A 13,419-nucleotide genomic window follows, 5' to 3' on the forward strand; every position below is an offset into this window, starting at 1 on the left:
TATATACCTATTTTGAACTTGATGTCGTTTTATTTAATGGTAAAAATCATTCATCTTCCTGTGTGGAATACCTTTATGTACTACAATCGGAAATACTGACTTCCTAAAAAGACCGAAATCTCGGGGCATATCCATGTTCACATAATGATTGAGGTCATTGACACCGTGCGACACGGGTCGTGCCGATCACTGGTGATGAACACTAATATTTGTTCCGGAGTCATGGATGTTTTCTATGTATATAAGTATGTATTTATCTATATAAGTATGTATATCGTCGCCTAGTACCCATAGTACAAGCTTTGCTTAGTTTGGGGCTAGGTTGATCTGTGTAAGATGTCCCCCAATATTTATTTATTATTTATTAGAGTTCGCAGAAAAGGACTCAAGCCTCGAAAAAAACTTGAGTTACGATTCAGTTATAAAAGTCTGAAAAATTGAGTCGAGTCTTAAGCAGGTCTCTAAAGACTTGAAGCTTAAGCATTACTAATAAAAGATAGAGTTTCGAAAATTATGACAACAACTCCAAGAAACTATCAGTTCTCAGTCTAATACCGAAACAAGTATTCATAATAGAAGCGTCAGTTTTCTGGAAACATCTTTGACCTTTGACTGTCACTAGGCCAACCTTCACACTTAAACCCAAAACAATAGAACACACAAACTGCCTCGACGGGATTCGAAGCCGGGACCACCCGCGACCGTTGACTAATAAAGACATCATGGCCATAATTGCGATCATATCGCTCTCTTAATTGGCCGCCATGTTGTTTAACATGCGCTGAGTCAAGCGAATGACTGTATTCAGCCAAAGTAGGTTGGTAATTAAAAAAATCTGCCTGTCTTAAAAAAGTTTTAAAAAAGATAGACATCACATTTGACGCAATCGATATTAAGATTATAAGGGGAATTTTGACAAGGTGTTTTGTGTCTAGTTTTTTATTTGTTATTCAATATAAAACCACAATAATTCAAGTGAGGCAGCTAGTTTATCAAATAAATCGTGTGTTGCCACATGAAATAATTCAAAACCACGGCTTCCGAACGTTTGATCTCGCCGCTGGCAACATAAAACCCAACCTAAATAAACATAACCTTTAATTGCCTTTAACGATTTATTATATTCTAATTAATTAACCCTTAAACCCAAACAAAAGTAAACTTTATTATTCACGGAATAAAGTTCATTTTAAGTTTGTCCTTAAATAATAAAACGAAAGCAAACGACCTCAACCTAAAATATTTCTTAATTAAAAAAGCTAAAGTTCAAAATTCATCTTCGATTTTTGAATTTCGAGCGCAATTTCGAATTTTCGAACGGGACGTTTCCATCTATCCTTCAATTTTTCTGCAAATAAATTTGAACTTAAACATTAATGGGTCAAGGTTCATATTTCCTTGCGATGTTACGAGGTTCTTTATCAGCTAAGTAGTAATAATGGGTTGCTTATTGGAGGCAAATGTCTTCATTAAAGATCGTCGTTGGTGGCGCATGTCCGGTTTGTATTGTAAGGAGGTTACACCGTCCCGCCGGACGGTTTGAGGTATTTTATTAGAATTTTAATTATTAACGAATCTAATACAGACATCCAATTCTCTATGGTTCGTGCTTTGTATTGCCTTATGACAGAAAGGAGAAGGTTTTGCGTGTTAGGTACCTATAGTTCGCAAAAAAAAAGTTTGACAATTGGATTTATATGTTTAAAACAGCCCGAGAGATCTGATGAGCATAATTTTAAACTGAAGTATATTTTCAGAGTAATATAGATACAAGACAAGTTAAAAAGTTAATCACCCGTACGACGATCATATTTAAAAAGATATTTGTATTTGTATATCTTCCGTCGCAAGTTTTTCGCGGCGCGCCATATCTTTTTGTTTCCTTCTTCTTCTTACTTGGACGAAAAAAATGTGCCCCTCTTTAAAAAAAATCGTTTAACATCCCTATTTGCCTAAATTATGTCATAAAATATAAGTTACTATAATTGTCTGCATGTTATTATTAGCGCCTTTTTAACGTCAATTATTTCGATAAAATATGGCCGTCGCCACAAAAACTTAAACTTCATCGTATTCCAAGTGACTGTACGTATTTTAGCCTAAATTACAGTTATTACTAGTTTTACACGTAAAAACGCCAAGTGTTTAATTATTTCTTTAATTACTGTTCTTTCTTTTTCAATAATGGCAACATACGATCCACACTTGTCATCGATAATTCACCACAAAGGTCAAAAATAATTGTCTCTCAATAACTGACATTTCCTTTGTAAAACGAGGTAGCAAATACCTGTTTTATCATTTTTTTTTACGTTTTAATAAGACTGGGGCGCGAAAATTACATGTTGTTTTTTTAATTAAAAATTATGTTCGCACCGTAAAAGTAGTATAGGTGTTATACGATTGGAAAATTAAAGTATTTTTTATTGGGTTTTTTATCCAGTACCTAATTATAATTAACACGTATGTAAGAAATGAATGAATGAATTAAAATCTGGTACACATAGCTATTAGAAGTTGCTAAACGGCAGGAGTGTTCAAAATGTTTTGAGCATAACTTTAAAATTTGACATTAATGGTGACAGAACCACACTTTGTCACTTAACCATGAAGAGTTAACTTGGTCCGAACTACGTTTTTTCATTTGTCACACTACTATAAGAAATCGTGTAAATTAACATGCAGGAAGTCAATAACTTTTCTTTATCTTAATATTATACCAAAAACTAGTTTTAGAAATAGCGAAATTTAAACCAGTAAGAATATTTAAATATGTTAATATTAATTCGGACACGAATAAATAACCAAGTGTTATGTTTAATGGCTCTATCTGCCGCCATGTTTGCTTAAATGGCATCGACAAGATTTTTATTTTTTAATTGTGAATCTAATTAAAATGTTAATTAATTGAAGCCGATGTCAATTTAAAGAAAGTTAATGCTTAATTTACTGTGTAGGAATTCTCTAGTTTAGATTTTTGAATAGATAATATCTAAACGAGAGGGTCTCGTCTTATTTGGAATGATTATGACTTTGATAGCGAATATATTGCATATTACTATATTAGAGCAAATATTTATCATTATCGAATCTTATACTTTCGTTAATTCTACAACCCATCTGTCCAATATAGCCACAAAGCCCCCTAACCAAAAGCATGTTATTAAAAATTCTTATTAATGAAAACGTAAATATTTTCGTAATATAATTTAATTAAAGTAGGCTGAGACTGTAATCGTTGCTCGAATAATTCGTATCATTCTTCAAGTAATTAAGGGGCTCATTTAGTGAAATAAACTTTATCGACATCTACAGCAATAAAACATTATTATTTATTAGATTTGGGGTCCATATTCAAGCATATGAATAGGTTTAAAGCTTTATATGATTTTAATAAAAATAATAAATTTCTTTAGTGTTCACTACTTAAGAAAAGTTCATACTAAAGTGTCATTCTATGGAACTTGCTAACTATGTAAACAAAAGTCACTAGTAAATTGACATTCAGAGACAATTTTAATATGGCGGTTTGTTTGCATAGTTAGCAAGTTCCATAGAATGACACTTTACAAACAAAGACAGGACTTAAATGAGTAGGTAACATGCGGACTTGTCGCAATAAAGCGATCTCTTCTAGACAACCTTCTTTTAAGTAATAAGTAGATTAGGACCAAGCTCTACATGGCATTTGAAACAACTAAGTGTGACAATCATTAATGTCAAATTTCTATGAAAGTATGACGTTTATAATGACACTCCTTTCACTTAAATAGACGGACTCTAACAAAAATATGTTTATTTTAAGTTTGTTTTCTAATTGAAATGTGTGAAAATTGTTTCGTTTGTCAAAATTATTCTAATTGTGTTTTTCTCTTTTGTTTTAGGACGAAGTAAGTACGGGACCTCACGGCAGACACGTGAGAACTTTCCAATATTTTATTATTTTTAATTTAAAATTTTATAAAAAAAAAAACATTTTCTTTTTATAAATATTTCTACTAGGCATCTTTGACCAACTAGAGGAGAAAAGAACGTGCTTGCACCTCCTATACGAGTCTCTTAAAGCCGAAACACACTATCGCACCGCACCGCGACCTTGGTGCGTCGCACCCATAAGTGAGAGCGAGAAAGAGATAGGTATGTTTTCTCGCTCTCACTTATGGGTGCGACGCACCAAGGTCGCAGTGCGGTGCGATAGTGTGTTACCACTTTTACGAGATTACGATATAGCGAGAGAGATGGTGTTGCCATATAGATACTTATAGTAAATTTACTTTTTAATTTGTTGATTTCACTGTTTATAAACGATTTTAATAAATCAGTAACTATAGCTGGTCAACCAAACCTTGTCAGTAAAAAAAGGCGCGAAATTCAAATTTTCTATGAGACGATATCCCTTCGCGCCTACATTTTTCAAATTTGCCGCCTTTTTCTACTGTCAAGATCTGGTTGACCAAGTATATAAAATATTATTGTGTGATATCAAAACGTTATAAGTGATTGATAAGATCATTCAATATGAAATCTAAAACCTTATATTTTTATCCTTTTTAACTCTTTAACTAAAAAAGGCCATTTGTGCCATGATTCATTGAAAAAAATGGGAATGACATGGTCATTTTCCCAAATATTTTGACACAAACATTAATAATGTCAACCTATTCATTGACAGTTCACGCGTGAACCCTCACACTGTCACAACAAAAACTACAAAAAAAACGAATTAACAGACTAAATGATACCTCAGAAAACTTAGAAAAAATGGCTATGGTTGATTAGAAACAATACGTGGCCAATGACCTTAGTCGATCCATCATAATGTATTTAAAAAGTTGGAGCAAAAAAGTGTCATTCGTCTGAGGCGGAATGGTTTGGGTCGTAGGCTGTTGGGAAAAAAAAAAGTTTGGTATTAGACGAGTCATTTGACAATTAAAGATTGTTGTGGAATGTAAGGGGTAATCGATTATATTGTTAATGGAGTAAAATGGATGTTTTTCTCTTCGTTTAAGATGTGTTCGAGGCAGGAATCTCTACTGGTTTCAATAAAAACCGAAATGTCACCCATAATTGGCAGACATTTGATTTTTTTAAGTAATTTAAAAACAGTAACCAAAAAAAGTTATTATAGTACGTTGAGTTAACAGGTCATCTAAACAAAAGGTTAGAAACAGAGGTATAGTTTAAAAAGCGAGATAACGAAATTATAAGTAAATACTGTATTTGAAAAATTACAGGTGCTATTACTTAAATATGGTAAATGAACTACACTTCGCTATTAAGATATTTTTTCTACTCCCGTACTTTTATTTGTCATTTAAAGGGTCGTGCACACACCTTTAAAACCCTACCTTATAGTTGTCAAGACAAGTCTTTAGTCTATTCCCCAAAAAGGAATTTGTGCATACACGCAGTATCTTTTTGGCGATTTTACGATACTTCGTGTAATGACCACTTAAAAAATATTGAATGAAATACAGTGTTGCCAACCTTATTCTAAATGTCATCTCTGACAAATAAGTAAACCATAGACATGTTTTCTTTTTTAATTTCATTCGTTCATTCATTCTTTTCCCGCCAGTGCCCTTCATGTTTGCTACTTCTTGAATTAAAAATATTTGTTTATACAATTTTATTTCAAAGAAAGTGCTTGGTCTTAGTGAAAGTATTGTATGCAACGTTGTTTAACTGAGTCAAAAAATACTCGTGGCGTCTTTATTAACAATTTTCGGCTTCGCCTCAAATTGTTACTCACGCCACTCGCCTTTTTTGACCTCTCTTAAACAACGGTTGCATAAAATACTATTGATAAAGTGTAATTATTTTCATATGCGATAAAATTTTACAGTAAATCATAATTAACTTTTTGTTAATTAGGGACACTTATTTACTTACAGCTAAAATGTTGCCAGTTTTACCTAAATATTGTTTTTATAAAGATGGTCAAGCAAATCTTGTCAGTAGTAAAAGGCGCGATATTCAAATTCTATGGGACGATATCCCTTCGCGCCTACATTTTTCAAATTTGCCGCCTTTTTGTACTGACAAGATCTGCTTGACCAGCTTTATATTTACACTTAGGTACATCATTTTGCATCCTTTCTAGTGTAGAAAATTTAATTTTTCCCACAGCCAACGTCACTTCATTTTACACCCGGCAGGCAGTCGGTGAAATATTTTGACCAATTTTAAAGTTACGTGCGCAGACACTGAATTGGTTAAGATATTGCATCGTCTGCTCGTACGGGATTATCGACGAGGGGCGCCATGTTTGTTTGTTGTTTGTAATGTGTGTTTTTGTTTGTGTATTTATTGTAATAGTGCTAACAGACGGGAGTACCGAAACGCGACTTTGATCCGATCAGCTTTTGAGCCACCCCACACTAGAAGCCATGGAAAATAGCGCCTCTGCCGCTGCGCAGTTGCGCCAACGTTGCGTCGAGCAGCAGCCATAGAGTTGATTCGATGACGCTTGGGAGACGCTATACTTGCCGCAAAAACTAAGTGGCGAATCAGGCGGCCTAGCCAAGGTGACGATCGCTATCGCTTCGCCATCGGATCGCTTTGTGTCTCTCTATCACTCTTCCATATTAGTGTGACAGTGACCGTTGCGTTTCGTTCGCTACGGAGCGTTAGCGATTGGCATGTTGGCTACGGGGCCAGCGCATAATGAAATTAATGAATCATGGTAGATGTATGGAAATAGCCTTAGACCAGACCAAGGTCGCGGACCGTTAGGTACGCCCGTCTGTTAGTCTGTTTTTGCAATGTGTTTGTTCCTTTTATTGTATTTTTATTTTACTTATCATCTACTGTGTTATCTAATATCATAATAATCGCAGATTGGTCGATAACAAACATCATTTGCTTACGACAAAGGCTTATGCATGCATAAATACACGCTTATATGCACAAGATTGCTGTTCATGTCATGTACAGTCGCCATCAGATATATCCGAGCGGCCAAGGTGATCACAAATATCTGACAAGCACTCTAACGCCTTAAGAATAGAGGCGTGTTCAGATATTTATGAGCGCCTTGGCTGCTTCGATATATCTGATGGCGACTGTACATTGGGTACGTGATTGTTATCATCAGGCCTCGGAGTTTTTTTAGCACGGTAAGACTAAGGAGAGCTATGGAGTCTTTGTTAACATTAAAATTAAATTCATACTCATACTCATCCTCATTAATTAAGTTCGTCCGAATCGTTTTATAAATACTTAGACTACTTATATGTAATTAATTCTGTTTACATATATTTAATTAAATGTTATATTATAAAAAAGTAATAATATGTATATGTGTATGTTAATATTATTATATTACCCATATTGCAGTGAAAGTTATTGGTCTTATAAGAGAGGCATACGATTTTTTCGAAAATGATTATCCAGTTTTGGATCAAGTAAAGTTATTATAATGTTATTGTAGCGTTTCCGTGTCAGCGTGATTATTTACACTCAGTTTATATTGTTTTAATTTATTTTAGATAGAAAATATGCGGTCCACGTTTTACTGTTTGAAACTTCCTCATACAATCTACGTTGACATGTTCTTCAAAGGACTACCTCGTGAGGCTATATCTCTTAAAGATCAAGGGATGAAATCAACTGGATATTGTGAAGATTGCTGCCGTCACTATTGGTGTCTTGAAAATGATGCCCATGAATGCGACTTACGACGTTTATACTGCCCATTATGTGTGAACGAACTGTTTTGTAGACGTAAGGAAGAGTAACGCATAACTATTCTAAAATATTGTAGCTCTATATCAACCTTAATGAATAATAAACAGTTTTAATATCTATGGAATATCGTTTTAATATGTCGAATACGTATTACCAATGTTTATAATCATAGGTTGCATGTCTTAAGTACTTTTTTAAGTGATAGGCCACTTATGATTAAACCTCTTTACCTAAATATGTGTATGAGTAAATCAGATGTCACATTATGTCATGAATATATAGTTACGTATTTCGTTATTGTGATGATCGCTGATATTTATTAGGTCTAGAGCTGTACATAATTTACTTGTACTTAATTAATGAGGATGAGTATGAGTATGAACTTAATTTTAATGTTAACAAAGACTCCATAGCTCTCCTTAGTCTTACCGTGCTAAAAAAACTCCGAGGCCTGGTTATCATTCCCTCCTACCTGTCATTATACAAAAAAAACCTGTCATTATATTTTGCCCTCTTAAATACTCTGGCACAGTGACCTTGTCAGCAGGAAATGGCGTCAAATTTAAAAAAAAATTGGCGCGAAGAGTTGACTTACCATAGATAATTACAATTTTGCACCTTTTTCTACTGACCATTTTGTGTGTGTTTCAGTATAATAAAGTTTTTCAGGTATTAAAACCCTCAAGACATAGTTTTGTATATTAAAACAAGTTACTCAGTAGCAAAAGACGCGAAATTCAAATTTTCTGGGACGATAACCCTTCGCGCTTACATTTTTTAAATTTGCCGCTTTTTTCTACTGCTGGAAATGGCCTGACAGACTATAACTACGACGTATTAGGCTATCAGGTCAATCTGACTTTTTGTATGGAACACGCGACAAATATGCCGTCGGTGGTTGAGCGGGTGTCACAGATTGACAGCCGATAGCTATTAAAAACTGGTAATATAGGAAGCATTTTTATTCTATGGCAACATCTATACCTACTTTTGAAGTGAAAACTTCTTTAGCGGCGCTGGGCACTTTTTGAGGTGGGGAAAAAATGATAAACTCGAGACAGCGTAAGGCGATCACGTGACCGTAAGATTTATATGGCCACTCATTTAGATGGCAATTAAATCAATAAAGAAAAACTCAATAACATTACATGAAAAAGGTTCTAATCTTGTACGGGCTAAAACACGAGGATCTCACAGTTATATCATATCCAGGCCTCGGAGTTTTTTTATCACGGTAAGACTAAGGAGAGCTATGGAGTCTTTGTTAACATTAAAATTAAGTTCATACTCATACTCATCCTCATTAATTAAGTACAAGTAAATTATGTACAGCTCTAGACCTAATAAATATCAGCGATCATCACAATAACGAAATACGTAACTATATATTCATGACATAATGTGACATCTGATTTACTCATACACATATTTAGGTAAAGAGGTTTAATCATAAGTGGCCTATCACTTAAAAAAGTACTTAAGACATGCAACCTATGATTATAAACATTGGTAATACGTATTCGACATATTAAAACGATATTCCATAGATATTAAAACTGTTTATTATTCATTAAGGTTGATATAGAGCTACAATATTTTAGAATAGTTATGCGTTACTCTTCCTTACGTCTACAAAACAGTTCGTTCACACATAATGGGCAGTATAAACGTCGTAAGTCGCATTCATGGGCATCATTTTCAAGACACCAATAGTGACGGCAGCAATCTTCACAATATCCAGTTGATTTCATCCCTTCATCTTGAAGAGATATAGCCTCACGAGGTAGTCCTTTGAAGAACATGTCAACGTAGATTGTATGAGGAAGTTTCAAACAGTAAAACGTGGACCGCATATTTTCTATCTAAAATAAATTAAAACAATATAAACTGAGTGTAAATAATCACGCTGACACGGAAACGCTACAATAACATTATAATAACTTTACTTGATCCAAAACTGGATAATCATTTTCGAAAAAATCGTATGCCTCTCTTATAAGACCAATAACTTTCACTGCAATATGGGTAATATAATAATATTAACATACACATATACATATTATTACTTTTTTATAATATAACATTTAATTAAATATATGTAAACAGAATTAATTACATATAAGTAGTCTAAGTATTTATAAAACGATTCGGACGAACTTAATTAATGAGGATGAGTATGAGTATGAATTTAATTTTAATGTTAACAAAGACTCCATAGCTCTCCTTAGTCTTACCGTGCTAAAAAAACTCCGAGGCCTGATCATATCCACTCGGCCACCACCATTCATTCACATTTGACTACATAAGTATATACATATATTTTTATACTGATGTGTTGTTGCAAATTTGTATTGCTTTTTTTGTGGTTTCTGCTTGTGATGTATTGTTTTAACTGTGCAGTGTGTAATTTTTCATGCCAGTTTTTATGGCACATCCCCCTTTTTTAAATGGCCTACTAGAGTTTGTGCGGAAAGAGAAGAGTACGGGGCCCAACACATTCCACGACTCTTTTCTTTCCGAACAGACTCTAGATTGTATTGTTGTTAATCATTGCATTTTTATATTTTTCACTTCTCATGCTCAAAAAATGCACCTTTATGTCGTGCGTAGACGACATAAAGTTGCTTATTATGTTCTAGAGCATAAAGTAAAATCATCTATTGCGACCCTTATTGACCTAGCAATAAAGCCCAAAATCTGCCATACAAACTGGCAGCCTTGCCGGCGCGCCCGCGCCCGACCGGCGCGCTCCCGCCCGGCGTGTCTCGCGCCCGCGACCGGCCCGAATAAAATTTTCTTTAGTCTTGAATAAATACAGGAAAATAACCTAAAATATTGGATATTTTTGTATGTATATTTTCCTCGCAATCGAAGTGAAAAGCAGAGTGTACAACAAGGGCATAAATGTCCATTTTTACCCTCGTCTACATTTTACAAAATATTCTACAAAAAATTGCCTCGGGTAAAAATGGGTCACTTTATGCCCTTGTTGTACAATCTACTATTGTATAAACATGCAATGATTTTTAATATGAATATGTATACAATGATAGTTTCTTTTTTGTGTTTGTATATTAGATACTGTTCTGTTTTTATGCTTATTTTACGTTTGTGTGTGTTTTCGGTAAAACCGTCAACTTTTATGCTAATATTTAAAAAGTATGGGTGATTTAAAGTGAAAGAAAACAAACTCGGCAAGTTACACTTAGTTTGTTGAATATCATTAATACATATAATACCACTACAATTAATATTATTAATTACTTCGTCACAGTGTGTAAATCCAATACGGCCAATAAATTTAGAATAGAATTTATCCGTCTAATCATTAATTACGAAAAGTTTTTAAAGTTGAGTCTGTGCGGAAAAAGAAGAGTCGTAGAATGTAATGGATCCCATACATTTCACACTCTTTTCTTTCCGCACAGACTCTACACTTAATTGTGACCCCGTAATATTATTTACGTCACCCTAGGCCCGTAATTGGGTTTTTGTCCCCGCTACGCGAGGAGAAAATCTCACTTTCTGGCCAAGGCAAGACGTAAAACTTTAGACAAACCACGGGCGGTAATTCATAAAGCCCCAGATCGCATATTTATAGCCCTCACCTTCGGTTCGGGCCACAAACACCTGCGATCTGGTGCATTCAGGACTCACCTCCCTAGGTAGGTATGTAATGTACTATTTTTTCACTTTCTGAGCAGCAATGTGCTGCAAATATTAAGATACAAAATGACATGACAAAATACGGGCTTTTTATAGTAAAAACTACCAACAAGCCATAGGTAGGATCCTAATAGATGTGGTATACGCGTGCGTCCGTGAGGGACAAAACATACGCAATGCTAAATTAATAATTCATACTTAATTACGGTGGGGAATAAGAAAAAAAGTGCATGAGACTGTGACAAGGACAAACAATAATCTGAAAGATACATAAGACTATCCCGTTCGGTGATTCCCCCCACCCCTCATGCCTGATCCAGTTAATCAAGATTCAAGCAACAAGCGTTGACAAACTTCGATCGTCGATGACTCAAAATAAGTACTATAAATTTTGAGTCATCGACAAAAGTACGAAAGCCATTGCACTTTCCAGGAGATTGAGAGATTTTTAGACCCACCAGGCCAAACCAATCGTCAAATATATATACTCACAAAAATTATGGACTCGAAATTTTCTGGACTCTCATATGAAAAGAAGTCGGACATATGCATAATTACATTTTCTCTCTGTCTAGGTCCGCGCACGCGCCGCCCTAAGAAGCCCCCTGGAGAGGCCCCACAGAATGACGAGAAACGGCCCAGGACCGCGTTCTCTGGCCCGCAACTCGCCAGGCTAAAGGTAATTCAGCTCATACACGTCCCACTGCTGGGCACAGGTCTCCTCTAAAGCGCGAGAGGGTTTGTCCAATGCGGGTTGGGACTCACCTTACACACCTCACCTCACCTCACCTCACCTCACCTTGGGATACACCTATGAATTTAGAACCACCAACGATAAATATAACCCGATAAATCCCACCACACCAGGATAAATATAATAATAACTCAATCCATATACGTCCCACTGCTGGGCACAGGGGCCTTACCATCATGATGTCCTTATTGCGATTCTGTTTAACACCTAAACTGCATCGCTAAAGGATGGAGCTATGCAAGTTATATAGCTTCGTCCTTTAGCCCTAAACAGAATCGCAATAAGGACATCATGGTAAGGCCCCAGGTCTCCTCTCTTGCGCGAGAAAGTTGGCCCAATGAGGGTTGGAACTACACATAGACCTTTGAATTTCTTCGCTAATGTATGCAGGTTCACGATGTTTTCCTTTACCGAAAAGCTATTAGTAATAGTATCTAATGATATTCCTACATGAGTTCCCAAAACCTGATTGGTATGAACCATAGCCCGTCAGCTGTTCGGAACTGTCACCTTTTACGTTTTTAACTTGCTTTCATCCGGCGAACTGGTAATCTGTGGGCCCCTTTAATGTGATCTTGTCCTTTTGAATACATCTTCTCTTCTCCAAAACTAACTGATCCTTCTTCCACAGCACGAGTTCGCCGAGAACCGCTACCTGACCGAACGGAGACGGCAAGCTCTCGCCGCGGAGCTCGGCCTGGCTGAAGCCCAGATCAAGATCTGGTTCCAGAACAAGCGAGCCAAGATCAAGAAGGCATCAGGACAGAGGAACCCGCTGGCCTTACAGCTGATGGCCCAGGGCTTGTATAATCACAGCACGGTGCCGCTGACGAGGGAAGAGGAAGAGTTAGAGATGAAAGCAAGAGAGAGGGAGCAACAGAATAGACAGTAGGTTTTGGGAAAAGACGAGGCTAATGTTTGAACTGAAGTTTTAACTACAAAATATTAGATAGTTCCTTTTTAGGGTTCCGTACTTAAAGGGTAAAATCGGGACCCTATTAGTAAGACTAAGTCTGTCTTTCCGTCTGTCTGTCATCAGAGGGGCTACCGCGAAAACCGAAATTCGCAAACTGCGGGGATCTTTCTCTTTTACTCCAATGAAGGCGTAATTATAGTGAAAGAGAAAAATGCCCGCCATTTGCGAACTCCGATTTTCTGATGAACCGTGATAGCTATAGTCAGTTGAAATTTTCACAGATGATTATTTCTGTTCCCGCTATAACAACAAACAATAAAAATAAGCACGGAACCCTCGGTGGACGGGTCCGACTCGCACTTGTTCGGTTTCTTTAATTTAGACAAAAAGATTT

General features: G+C 35.8%; 1 protein-coding gene across 2 annotated transcripts in view; it reads left to right on the top strand.

The window, feature by feature from the left end:
* The window catches only part of LOC134659140 (homeobox protein invected-like), a 95,898-nt gene extending 82,875 nt beyond the window's left edge, over positions 1-13,023 (top strand). Inside the window, exons 4-6 of one of the 2 annotated variants that reach the window (XM_063514768.1) lie at positions 3,885-3,917; positions 11,931-12,034; positions 12,741-13,023. In XM_063514768.1, the coding sequence (XP_063370838.1) occupies positions 3,885-3,917; positions 11,931-12,034; positions 12,741-13,001 (398 nt within the window). In that variant the 3' untranslated portion in view covers positions 13,002-13,023. The remainder of the gene's footprint in view (positions 1-3,884; positions 3,918-11,930; positions 12,035-12,740) is intronic. The other variant, XM_063514769.1, reaches the window with a different exon arrangement.
* Positions 13,024-13,419: the final 396 nt, after the last annotated feature.

This window comes from Cydia amplana, chromosome 24 (assembly GCF_948474715.1).
Source record: "Cydia amplana chromosome 24, ilCydAmpl1.1, whole genome shotgun sequence".
Classification (NCBI taxonomy): Eukaryota; Metazoa; Arthropoda; class Insecta; order Lepidoptera; family Tortricidae; genus Cydia; species Cydia amplana.